At 46.3% G+C, this 12897-nt stretch overlaps 1 protein-coding gene across 2 annotated transcripts in view; it reads right to left on the reverse strand.

Moving 5' to 3' along the window:
• MAN1C1 (mannosidase alpha class 1C member 1) overlaps positions 1-12897 on the reverse strand; it is a 166076-nt gene that overhangs the window by 94306 nt on the left and 58873 nt on the right. The window contains exon 2 of one of the 2 annotated variants that reach the window (XM_016956569.4): positions 2764-2860. The exons of the other annotated variant lie outside the window; for it this stretch is intronic. Coding sequence (XP_016812058.1) covers positions 2764-2860 — 97 coding nt within the window. The remainder of the gene's footprint in view (positions 1-2763; positions 2861-12897) is intronic. 2 annotated transcript variants of the gene reach the window in all.

Consider the following 12897-nt stretch of genomic DNA (forward strand, 5'->3'; position numbering starts at 1 on the left):
CCCGTAAGGATGGTCCATGTCAGCACTTGTGGTCACCCCCACTTGTCCCTCTCTCTGAGAGCACCTAGACAGACCTCCAAGAGGCTCCAGGAAGGGTTGCCAGTGCATGTCTTGGCAGAGTTGGTAGAACTTTCGCTGTCCCATTTATCCCTGTATCCCCAGCAGTCACCACTAGGCACTGGCACCTAACAAGTTACATATGGAGTGAAGGAGTCAGTCAAGACCGGCTTTCCCCACCCAGCACCTGGTCCTCATGCATCTCCCTTTCCCAGGTGCCAGCCGCCCACTGCGGCTGATCTGCTAGCTGCAGAGGGAAGGCTCTGCCTCACTGCTAGGAACGCTACATGTACTGGATGACAGGGCTCCCTGGGCCCTGCCAAGGCCACTCCTGAGACAGACAACCCAAGGGACCTCAGAGCCTGCCACGGGCTCACTGGGACAACTGCCAACCTCATTTATTACAACAGAAATCATAAATCACTCATGTAGACATGGCCCTTTGCTTGTTCGTACATACTCATTTATATCCTTATAGCAGTCCCAGTATGAATGATGAACTAACAGGGGCCAAGAGAGGTTAAGTGCCTTGGACTTGGCCACACAGCTCAGGACAGAGTGAGGACTTGTGCCCAGGTCATCTGATTCTAACTCCGGGTTCTTTCCACCATTCCAGACGGCTCAAGCATGCGCCACCAGGCTTGATGACTGGAAAGGGGCCAGAGGGTTGAGATTTAAATCCCAGGCCCTGAGGAATTTTACAAAATGGAATCCCTCCCAGAAGTGTTTCCTGTGATGGTATAAGCAATAGCTGCGCCCATGCTGTGTGCAGTTTCAGGAATCATCAGCCCCTCCCACCCCACCACCAATTCCCTGAATATTTGCAAACTGTGTTTAGAGAGAAGGAGGAAGCTTTCTTGATAATGTCCCTGTTTATACTAACAGCAAAAGCTCCACAACTTTGATGGGATCTGCACCAGCAATCTTTCCCCAGGGCTGATGTAGGATATGCGTGGAAGTTCTCTGTTCTAGGCAGGTAAGACAGCCAGGTTCCTAATGGGAATCAATACATCTCTTTAATTCATATTTGAAGTAAAAGAAACATCTCTCTTCCTCCCATTTGACTCAGGAATTCATCTCTAAAAATCCATCCTGAGACAAAATTTTATGCACAAAGATAAGTCATGCATTATTTTTAATAGCAAAAAAATGGAAACAATCTTTGCCCAACATTAGCAAGATAGTTAAATGAATTATGGCATATCCATACAATCACAGACACCGTTAAAACATTCTTTATGAAAACATTTAGATGACTTCGGGAAACACGATATAACATGAAGTCAAAAAAAAAAGTAGAAAGGACATAAAATGGTATATAAAAGGGAAAAAAAGCAGAAAGAAGATTGAGAGGAAATAAGCAAAGATGTCAATGAAGGCTGCATCTACAGAGCAGAACAGATTTTTTTTTTTGCCTGATTTGCACTTTTTTGATACTTTCCTTTTCCCCCATACACTCCTAGGATAATGAGAGAAATAAATACATAAAGCTGCCCCAGTCCACACCCCACTTCCCGCAAGGGGAGTGAAATGTCTGAACAGTCAGACAGGTGACGATCTGACTGGTGAAGGGGAGGAGGGCAGATTCCTGTCACTCTTTCCATAACATGGACATCTCTGATAGGGCTGCACACGATGGGGGTGATGGGGGGATATCCCTTGTAAATTTGCCTTGAAGATTTTCCTGGGAATTTCCATCTCAGACTCAGTTATTTGGTTCCTGACTTCAGGAGCCTGTATCTGTAAGGGGTGAGGAATCCAGGTATGGGACTGCCCCTCTCCAGCCCCACACTACTCCTGTCCCTCAGGGGAGATGGAGGCCAGGCTGCAGACAAGGGGGCTGGCAACTTGCATGGGTGTTACTGTTGGAATCTGAGCCCATGCCCACAAGAAGGCACCCTGCAGTCCCTCTGAGCCACAGAGAGAGACTCCCAAGGCTCTAGGTTAGGAGAATCCTGTGGCTGGAGGAGGACAAAGACACCAGCAAGTGCGGCTGCAGATAAAATACAACGAGTTGCCAGGCAGTAGCAGGCCCCATGCCCCATGCCCCCGCTCCTGATGTGCGGCTGCTCCACTTGGCTTCCGAGTAGCTTGTGAGCCATGACTCTATACCCTTTTGTTTTTGCTGCTGTTGTCGTTTTGAAATGGGGTCTCAATATGCTGCCCAGGCCGGACCTGAACTCCCAGGCTCAAGGGATCCTCCCACCTCATCCTCCCAAGTGACTGGTACTACAGGTGAAGGCCACCACGCCCGGCCCTCCGCCCCGACTCTAAATAGCATGTACCCAGCCCCATCAGATATGTGTTCAGCAATCTACGAAAACATCCAAGACCATTTCACGGCCACACTCCAGAGGAGTGGATTTAAACCTGGTCCTCTGTGTCCTTTAGGTCTCCAAACCTCCACGGAAACAAATCTCCATCCTTCACTACCCCTACTCCATTTCTTCACTCTAAAAAATAAATGATAATTTCATACAAAGCAGTCTCTAAGGCTAGAGAGAAGCATATAGGATTCCCCCTAAATCTAGGAGGACTCAGAAGCCTGAACAGCCCAGAGGAAACACAGACTTGGAAGGCCCCAGATCTGGAGAACTGTGGAGCCCCCCACAACTCAGGAGGTGAAAAGCCAAAAGTAAAATTCCACTCAGCCACTGGCGGGGCGGTGGGTCCCTCCCGATATCAAAGTGGTTTGAATCGACTCACCGAACATGTTACCCTCGTAGCCATCTTTTGTTAGTGGACGGAGTTCGTTTTTCCCCATTGCATAACGCTTATAGCTCTGCCAAGCAAACTGCATCATCTGCAAGAAAAAGCAGCATAGAGAGAACCTCAGTGTGACGATTCCTGGCAGTGCGCACTGGCCGCCTGGCTTTGCCCTTTGCAACAGGATTTTAAACTAAAAGATAACCTTCCAAATTTTCCAAATTGAAGAAAGTGACTTCCTCTCAACATGATTTTATTTGTACAGTTATAGCTGCTGGGAAGGTCATTCTTCTTAGACAACGCCATGTGTCTAGGGCCTACCCACAGATTTCTTAGAGAAGACAGAAAAAGCACTAAATTCTAGATATCCTTCAGTGCCAAAGTGAAAAGTCACCTCTTCCAGGAAGCCTTCCCTGTTTTGCTCTGGCTTAAAGTCATCCTCCGAAGGGAAGGAAAATGAGTGCTTGCTATAATGGAACATTCCCGAGCCAGGTATTGTTAACCCATTTTATAGCTAAGGAGACGGGTTGTAGACATGAGGTAACTCATCCGAGATCGCTCAGTGAGTCAGTGATAATGTTGGGAATTGAGCCATCCCCTCTGGCTCCAAAGCCTTAGGTCTGTCCCCAAAGCCTTGGTTTTGTCCCCTAAAATCACCATACGAGTCTCTTTGAACTCCTTTGACCTACCCTGGCCTCCCATGCACTCCAGCTCACCCCAGTTACTTGTTGTTCCTCTGGCTCTGGATCATAAACTCCTTGAGGCTAGAAACAACACTTGCCTTGCCTCAGTTTCTCCCACAGCAACCAGCACAGGGCTTGGCACAATGGATGCCTATGGACTGTCACCCAGAGTATGCACAAGTTCTTCCTATGTGGACTGTCACCCAGAGTATGCATGAGTTCTTACTATGCAAGGCAGCTGCATCAGCTCTCAGGAGCATCACGCCAGCACCTTGCTCCCCAGCTGCCCCAAGACCTTCAGGCTGAAGCAGATGCAAGGTGACAGTCCACCCCCAACCCTGTGCTGCAGCCCCCAAGGTCTCCCTCACTTGCCTTTATGGTGTGCCCCTTTTCCCTTGGCATGGCTGGCTGCAGAGGGAGCACAACACAGCAGAGTTCTGGGGTGACCCGTTGAGCAGAGGAGGAGCCAGGGGCCCGCGGTGGCAGCAGAGCTGAGGCGCAGGTGGATGGGGAGGCAGCCTAGTGTGCTGGGAAATACTCAGGCTCCTAGATCAGAGATGCCGAGGTTCTAATCCCACCTCTGCCGCTATCTCTGTGACTTTGGCGTGAAATCAGTTGCATCAGCTGAGATCTGCTTTAGCAAGGGACAAGGCAGGCCTTGCCACCATCCTGATAGGTTTAAATGAAAGAGTGTAGTGGGAATGCCCAGTTTCCAACCAGACACAGCAAGTGATTGACAAGCACTAGCTCGATTTCCTCCTTGACCTTTAAAATACTGGCTCTCCAAGCCTCATCTATCCACCCCTCCTTTCATCCAGTCTCTTAGTTCTCAAATGTTAGCTTGCATCAGAATCACTGGGGGACTTGTTAAAACAGACTGTTGGGCCCCACCCTGAGTTTTTGATTCAGCAGGTCTGGGGTGGGGCCCAAGAATCTGCTTTTCTACCAGTTCCCCTGTGCTGCTGCTGGCCCAGGGGCCACATCTGAGAAGCACCAATCTGTTATATTGTTTGTATCACTCACCTCACTTCCAGACACTGTCCTGTGTCCGCTGGCTTTCCCCTCCTCTCTCCCAGCCTGTGTTTCCCGCCTTAGCGGCCCGCTTTCTAGGATATCACCACCTGTATTCTCCATGCTCGGCCACTCCTGGTGCCCGCGCTTAGGAGACGTCTCTTCCAGGCACACCGGGATAGTAAACAGCTACTCTCACTGCTGCAGCCCACACGCACAGACCAGGAGGGCAGGCAGACCCGACAGGTGCATGGCCTGGACTCTCCGTGAAATGGCAGAATAATCTAGCACCACTGCCCCATTTCACAGATGATGAAACTGAGGCCCAGAGACAAGAAGTGGTCATGGCAGCACAGCAGCCAGGCCAGAACCCCGTTCACTCATCTCCCAGGGCAGCTGACACCCCCCAGGCTTGGCCAGACATGTGGCTTCCCACGTGACACACAAGCAAACGTCATGGTAACACAGCCAAGGGCTTGGCGTGGGCTTTGAGTCCTGGTTCCATTCCTCTGTTATTTTCTACTTATCTTGAATTGGCAATAACGACAAATAATTGCCAGGCATGAGTGCTTGAGAGAGAATGGCCTCCTCCTTCAGTCTCTCTTATCTGAGGGCTCTATTAAGTCAGTATCGGGGGAGAGAGGGCAGGTGGCTGGGGGGCTGGCAGGGGCAAGCAGCAAGCTGTTAAAGCATAAATGACAGCAGAAAAGGAGGAAAGGTCTAAGCGGGGGGCCACACCCTACCCTGAAAATTCCCCCTACCTAGAGAGAGAGAAGTGGGTGTTCCGGAGTAACTACGAGAATCATAGGTATCTACGTGGTCTCAAAGAAGCTGTCACTGCAGGAATGTGAGGTTTGGAACGTGGCCCGTTTTCATAGTCATCCATACCAAGGGAGGGAATGAAGGCACAAAACATCCCAGCATCGCTGGGGACTGAATTCACAAGGCAATCAGAGCTGCCTCTTCTTGCTTTCGTTCCTTCAATGCACACATGCCTCCCGACTCCGGCCATGGGTGGCTCAGCCTAGGTGCTGGGTGAGCAGGGGACAGGGGATGAAGCGGACAGCCTCCTAGCCAGGTGGTCCTTCTCTCTCTCCCTAACACACCCTAAGCAAGCCCCTACCAGGTATCCTGTCCTGTGTCTGGGCTATAGCCATGGTGGTAATGCACTTCCAGCCCCTACCCCCCACCCCCCTGCCAACTGCCCATCTTCCTTCAGGTCCCAGCTGAAAGGGCACTTTTGCAGGGAGACCTTCCTCCCAGCCTGAAGTCATCCTTCCCACATTCCTGATGCAGACCCATGGTGGTCTGCAGTCAAGCTTTTATACCTGCAACTATTTGGTCAGACCCTCCACCCCCATTCACTGCTACGTGCCCCACAATGCATCCAAGGACTGGCACAAAGAAGGTGCTTGTTAAGTATTTGCTGAATTGGCTCTGGAGCTTAACACGTGGCTGGAAGACTCAACGTGGACCACACGCTTCACAAGCAAGACATATAACAGGCAATCAAGCCAGAGAGGAGGGGCTGCTGGGCAACAGGTGTTCAGAAGGGGGCAAGTGTGTGTCTCAAGGGAAGCTTCGTGGACAGATGAACAAGAGTTCTGATGGACAGGTAGGACTATGAGGGGCACAAGAAAGGGTGACCTACAGAAAGGCTAATGTTTTCACTCTGGAACTGGGGATGTGTGCCGTGGGTAATACCTGGACTTTAGAGATGGACAGTTCCTGCTGTCATGCTTAGGCAGTTTTAAGACCTCAAAGGTCTCCTGGGAAGTTCCTTAATAGTAGTCTCTTTTTTTTTTTTTTGAGATGGAGTCTCGCTCTGCTGTCCAGGCTGGAGTGCAGTGGCGAAATCTCAGCTTGCCACAACCTCTGCCTCCCAGACTCAAGCAATTCTCCTGCCTCAGCCTCCCGAGTAGCCGGGATTACAGACACGTGCCACCACGCTAATTTTTGTATTTTTAGTAGAGATGAGGTTTCACCATGTTGGCCAGGTTGGTCTCAAACTCCTGACCTCAAGTGATTTGCCAGCCTCGGCCTCCCAAAGTGCTGGGATTACAGGTGTGAGCCACCGTGCCCGGCCAGTGGTATCTTTTTGAACACTCTCAGTGATGGGCTGCTCTCCACCTTCCCAGGCCCATTTGATTGTGGAGTTTCACAAAGTTCTTCTTTAATCAATTGAAATCTGTTTTCCCTTATGGGCCACAGGGGAGACAATTCTTCCTGCTTCCATACCACAGACCTTCAGCCACGGGGAGCCAGCTCTTGAAGTGCACTCACCTATTGAGCCCTCTGAAACTGCAGACCCACATGACATAGTGTTCTTCCAGGAGCCCCACACCTCTGTCACTCACTTGTCATGGCTGGCTGTTCTTTTGGAAATGGGCAGAAACCAAAGTGCACACTCGCTCTGGTCACCTCTGTGCCAGATTGTGTAGGTGTGGACTTGTCATTTGTCCCTAATAACTTCCATCTCTTTGGACTTTGCCTATCATTCCACGCTGTAAGGATCTCTCTGGTTCCAGATCCAACCTTTCTGGAACAAGATCTTATTCAACACGTGTGTCTGCCTGCTTTGCATAATCTGCAGACTTGATGGGACTGCTATCTGCATCTACCCTCAGGTTTTGAACGGAAACATAAACAGCCAGCTGAGGACTAAGTTGGGAAAACAGCCTCAGGAGTCTCTCTCCTGGACCCAGCTCTGTTCTTTGTTTGTTTGTTTTGATGTCATTCATCAGCAAATAAGAAATCTGCCAAGCAATCCGTACACCCCCCGATTCTCCATTTTTGTACACCAAGATATTGTGAAAGACAGGCTGAAATATAAAAACACTCTGCCCTAGTACAGCTAGTACAGAAAAATAAATTGCTTTTTTTTTTTTTAAGGCAAATAGGGGGTTAGACTGGCATGATTGTTCTTAGAGAACCCATTTTGGCTCCTACGGATCATCATTTTTAATCCTAAATGCTTGTAAATCACTAACTTAAAAACCTATTAGTCCCACTAGGATGATCATACTAAAAAAGATGGACAATGAAAAGTGTTGGCCAGGATATGCTGAAATCAGAACCCTCATACATGGCTGGTTGGAATGAAAACGGTGCAGCCACTTTGGAGAACAGTTTGGCAAAAAAAGTTAAATATGGAGTTACCATATGACCTAACAATTCTAATTCTAGGTACGGACCTGTGCAGAAAAGTTAATGCAGCAGGTCTTAGACGTCTGTCCTCAGAAAGGCCTGCTTGCGAGGTGGGTCCTCAGCTGGTGTCTAGGAACTGGGGTTTTGCGAGTGCTCCTATCAGTCTCTAACTGATAAAGGTGGTGTCCTGTGTCTCGACCGTTTGTACAATGTGGCTTATGCTAAACAGCTACTTTCCTTCTGGAGTGTGGAATGCTGGTACTTGTTAGGAAGGGGGTGCCTACCTTGGGCACCAAGTCTCTAAAGAGCTTCCCTGGTCGATAACACCTTACACATCTTCACTGGGAGAGAACTCTTGGAAGCCTGCACCTGGTTTCCTCCGGGTTGTCCCCATCCACTGTTTCCTTTGCTAATTTTGCTCTGTAACCTTTCTTTTTTTCTTTTTCTTTTCTTTCTTTCTTTCTTTTTTTTTTTTTTTTGAGACGGAGTATTGCTCTTGTTGCCCAGGCTGGAGTGCAATGGTGCGATCTCAGTTCACCGCAACCTCCACCTGCCGGGTTCAAGCGATTCTCCTGCCTCAGCCTCTTGAGTAGCTGGGATTACAGGCATGCTTTTTCTCTTTTTTAGTAGATTTTTTTTTATTTTTAGTAGAGAAGGGGTTTCTCCATGTTGGTCAGGCTGGTCTCAAACTCCTGATCTGCACACCTCGCTTCCCAAAGTGCTGGGATTACAGGCGTGAGCCACCGTGCTCGGCTGCTCTGAAACCTTTCACTGTAATAAATCATCGCCATGACAAGAACTATGGGCTGAGTCCTATGAGTCTTCCTAGTGCATCACTGAACCCAGGGGTGGTGTCTTGGGAACCCCTGACACATACCCCAGAAAGATAACAACATACAGCCACACAAAAACTTGGATACAGATGTTCACAGTGGCACTATCTGTAATAACCAAAAAGTGGAAACAGCCCAAATGTCCATTGATTGAATGGATCAACAGAATGTGGTATACCCTGCAATGGAATATTATTCAGATGGAAAAAGGAATGAAGCACTGTCGTAGGCTACAGCATGGATGAAACTTGAGATACTACGATTAGTGAAAGATGCCAGATGCACAAATGCTACCTGGAGTATGATTCCATTTATAGGAAATGTCCAGCATAAGCAAATCCATCCAAGCAGAAAGCAGATTAGTGGTCGCCAGGGACTAGGGGAAGGGAGAAATGGGGAGTGACTGTTCATGGGCATGGGGTCTTTTCAGAGTAACGAAATTTTTCTACAGTTGATTGTGGTGATTATTCACAATTTGTGAATATATTAAAATGACTGAGGCTGTGCGTGGTGGCTCACACGTGTAATCCCAGCACTTTGGGAGGCCCAGGTGGGCGGATCATCTGAGGCCAGGAGTTCAAAACCAGCCTGGCCAACATGGTGAAATCTTGTCTCTACTAAACATACAAAAATTAGCCAGGCGTGGTGGCAGGTGCCTGTAATCCCAGGTACTTAGGAGGCTGAGGCAGGAGAATTTCTTGAACCCGGGAGGCAGAGGTTGCAGTGAGCCGAGATTGCGCCACTGCACTCTAGCCTGAGCCACAGAGCGAGACTCCGTCTCAAAAATGAAATAAAATGACTAAAATTTATACTTTAAAAGTCAGATATTATGGTATATGAATTTTATGGTATGTGAAATATATATATGTGTGTATGTGTGTGTGTGTGTGTGTATATATATATATATATTTTTTTTTTTGAGACAGAGGTCTTGCTGTGTCACCTAGGCCTCTACCCAGAGGAAGGCTCTATCTCAAAAAAAGAAAAGAAAAAGAAAAATGTCATTCTTTTTGGAAATATACAATGAAGTATTTAAGGGTAGAGGACATTATATTTGCAACTTTCAAATTGGTTCGCAAGACAATATGTATGTACATGTGTATATATATATTATACACACAGTGTGCATATATATGATATATATGTAAAGCAAATGAGTGAAAAACAGAGAGAGAAAGCAAACAGGGTAAAATTAATGTTAACGTTTGCGGAATCTGGGTGAAGGTAAACGTAAGATCCTTGCTAGATTTTTGTAACTTTTCCGTAAGTCTGAAATGCTTTTTTTTTTTTAACTCATTTAGGAAATTTTACTGGAGGCTGTTATTTTCACCCAAATTTATACATTACAGAATTCTATTTTCCTTCACTTTTTATAAATTACAACAGAATGTGGCCATTGTCAGTCTCCCTGAAGTTCTTCTTAGCCCCCAGTTCCTCAATGGCCTGGATGGGTCTTCGTGTCTGTCTCACCAAGCCTGTTCCCCACGCTGGTCAGAGAAGGAAGAAGTCTGGTGAACAAATTAGGAACTAGCTATTTTGGTTTCTCCTTTTATAATTATATTAGCATGCTCAAAGGAGGTGCCTGTTTTCTTCCCACTCCAAAAAAATTAAAAGGCTCCTTTGGTGGTTCTGAGAATTTTCTACAAGTCTCAGCTCAATTCAGGCTTCAGCCCTCATGCCTGCTTCTCCCACTTCTGGGTCACTCCCTTCTCTTGAACTCAGCTCTGTGCCCCTTCCTTCTCTCTTCTGCATAAATCCTTTCAGGTAATTTTAAAAACAAGGTTCACCTCTCTCTCTCTTGTCTCATCTCTCTCTCTCTCGTCTTGTTTCTCTCTCTCTCTCGTCTCCTCTCTCTCTCTTCTTGTCTCTGTCTCTCTACCTTTTAATGTATAAAGGCACACAAGCTCACTGAAGAAAAGCAGAAAAAGAGAAGGAAAACAACTGTCCATTATTTAACAACCACCATTCCCATTTTGGCGTCTTTCTCTCCAGGTACCTTTGTTTTTCCCTCTCATATTGTACCTTTGTTTCTTCCCATAATTATGACATATTCCAATTTTATTACAAAAGCTTTGTAAACATCACTTTTAATAGCTATATAATAGCTTAGAAAGTGGGTTCATCATCATTTACTTCACCTCCTTCCCATATAATTAGACATTTTGGTGATTTCTAGTTTGGGGCTATTGTAAATAATGCCATAGTGAACATCTCTGTGCACATAACATTTTGAATAATTTCCTTATACCAGAGTTTCTAAGAAGTTGCTAAGAAAAAACTTTTAAAGTTATTAATATGTAATGCCCTTTTAAGAGATTACAGCCAGACAGCATGTTTTGCCCACCACTGTGCAAAACTTGGTGAACAGGAAACTGTGTAACGATTTTGAGACAATACGGTAAAGTAGTTCACTTGGGGAGATAAAACTAACAAAATGAACAATCATCACTTACATCTGTGCAGCTCTTTGCATATTTTATCTCATTTGATTTGGCCAGTTCAGTGGGCTGGACAAGATAGATATTTGTTCCATTTGGAAATAATTATGCAAGGGCTAAAGTAGGAGATGTAAAGTAGTAAATAGGTATTAAAAATTATGTTTACAAATGTTTCATGATAGGCAAAAATGCTCAGTATATATTATTAGGTGGAAAGGCAGAACACAAAATTACATAGTATGAAATTCACTGGCCTATGTATGAGTGTTTACAAAAAAGACTGAAAGAAAATACACCAAATTCTTAACAGCAGTTATGTCTGATAGAAGTTTAGTGATTTCTATCTTTTTCTTCTTATTGACCTATATTTTCTGAATTTTCTACAGTGAATATCTAGAAAGGTTTTGTGATGTGAAAAATACAGGTTGTTAAAATGAAAAACAAAAAGAAGACATCGTATGGTGCTACCCTTAAGTCAAAAGCAAGTGCCTGGGTGGTCAGCCATGGGGTAGGTCAGACCAAGTTAGGTTTTGATTAAAAAAAAAAAAAAAAAAAGGAGGTCTTTACAGCAGGGAGTCAGAGAGAAGGTCACCCAGCAAGAGAAACAACATCAAACAGAAGCACAGATCCAGAACTCCAGAGTCAAAGAGAATTTTAAGACCAGAAACATCATCTATTCTCAAAGCCACATTTTATAAGAATATAGACTCAGAAAGGGAAGGGACTTGCCTCGGCCAGGACACAGACACTAATAGCACAGAGATAACCATGTCTCTAAGAAACATGGGCCAGGGCAGTGCAGTAGCTGACTGGGGAAAGGGCCAGAGCTACAGCAAGAGATACTCAGGACAGGTGCAAGAACATGACAGTCGGAACCAATCAACATGAGAACTACGCACCAAAAGAAACTGTACCCCTGTCCCCACTAGGTTCTAGAAATGCGCAACAGGCAGTCATTGTGTGTGTGTGCGTGTGTGTGTGTGTGTCCATGCTAGAGATAGAGGGTGGCTCTAGATGGTCTCTGGAAGCCCCTCCCTTCCTGTAGCCTGTGATTTATTGATTCAAAGAGCACCTAACAATAGACCACAAAGCCTTCCCTTCACTCAAGTCTTGCAAAGGCGGAAAACAAAGCTCCAATGATAGAGAGATACAGGCAGAGCCATCGGAGCTGAATCCCAAGAAATCTCTTCAGTTCTTCCTCAAACAAAAGATGTTCTTGTCTACCTGAACAAATCAAAATGACACGGAATTTTTTAGTGCAAAATATTTACTAGTGTGAGGCAGAACATTATTATTTGGTTTAAGATTTTCTTTCTACCTGTCTCAGAGCTCAAGAGTTCTCTCCTGCAGAAAAGAGACTAGAATCGATCACCCAGGCACAGATGCCCACTCAGCTGAGGACCCCAGAACAATGCGATCAAGAGAGAAAGGATGCATTAGAGGAGGGGAGGACATGTGGGTGCCAGCAGACCACTCCCAGAGTGGAAAACTCCAAAGTTTGCTTTGGACAGTTCTCTGGGGGGACAACTTGGAAGGAAGGGGGTGAGCACTGAATATTGAGACATTCTCCCCCACTTTAAAAAATCACACACATACACACAAGGCCGGCTCTGGCAGTGACCCAGAACCACAGTTGCTACATTCAAAGCTGCCAAGGAAGGAAATGGATTTTCCCAGTGATTAAAGACAAGTGCTCACACCATGACGTGCAGCCTTACTGGCGTCTCCCAGCAGTGACACCTGGCCCCATTTGCAGGGGCCAAGTGGGAAGGGATTTGGTCTCTAATGATCCTGGGATCTAATGACTATGTAGACAGAGAGCTTAGAACATTGGGTTGATTTTTTTCTCCTCTTCCACTTTCAGCACAGTCCAAGGGAAGAGCTGACAGCTTGGCACCTAAAAACTATCCACGTTAGATTTTCTGATCCAGTTCCATTTATTGGGGCAACACAACATGACCTGGTTGGTGACCCCAGTGAGGCTCCTGCAAATACACAGCCCAGGTCTATCGCTCAGAAGCT

This window comes from Pan troglodytes, chromosome 1, assembly GCF_028858775.2.
Source record: "Pan troglodytes isolate AG18354 chromosome 1, NHGRI_mPanTro3-v2.0_pri, whole genome shotgun sequence".
Classification (NCBI taxonomy): Eukaryota; Metazoa; Chordata; class Mammalia; order Primates; family Hominidae; genus Pan; species Pan troglodytes.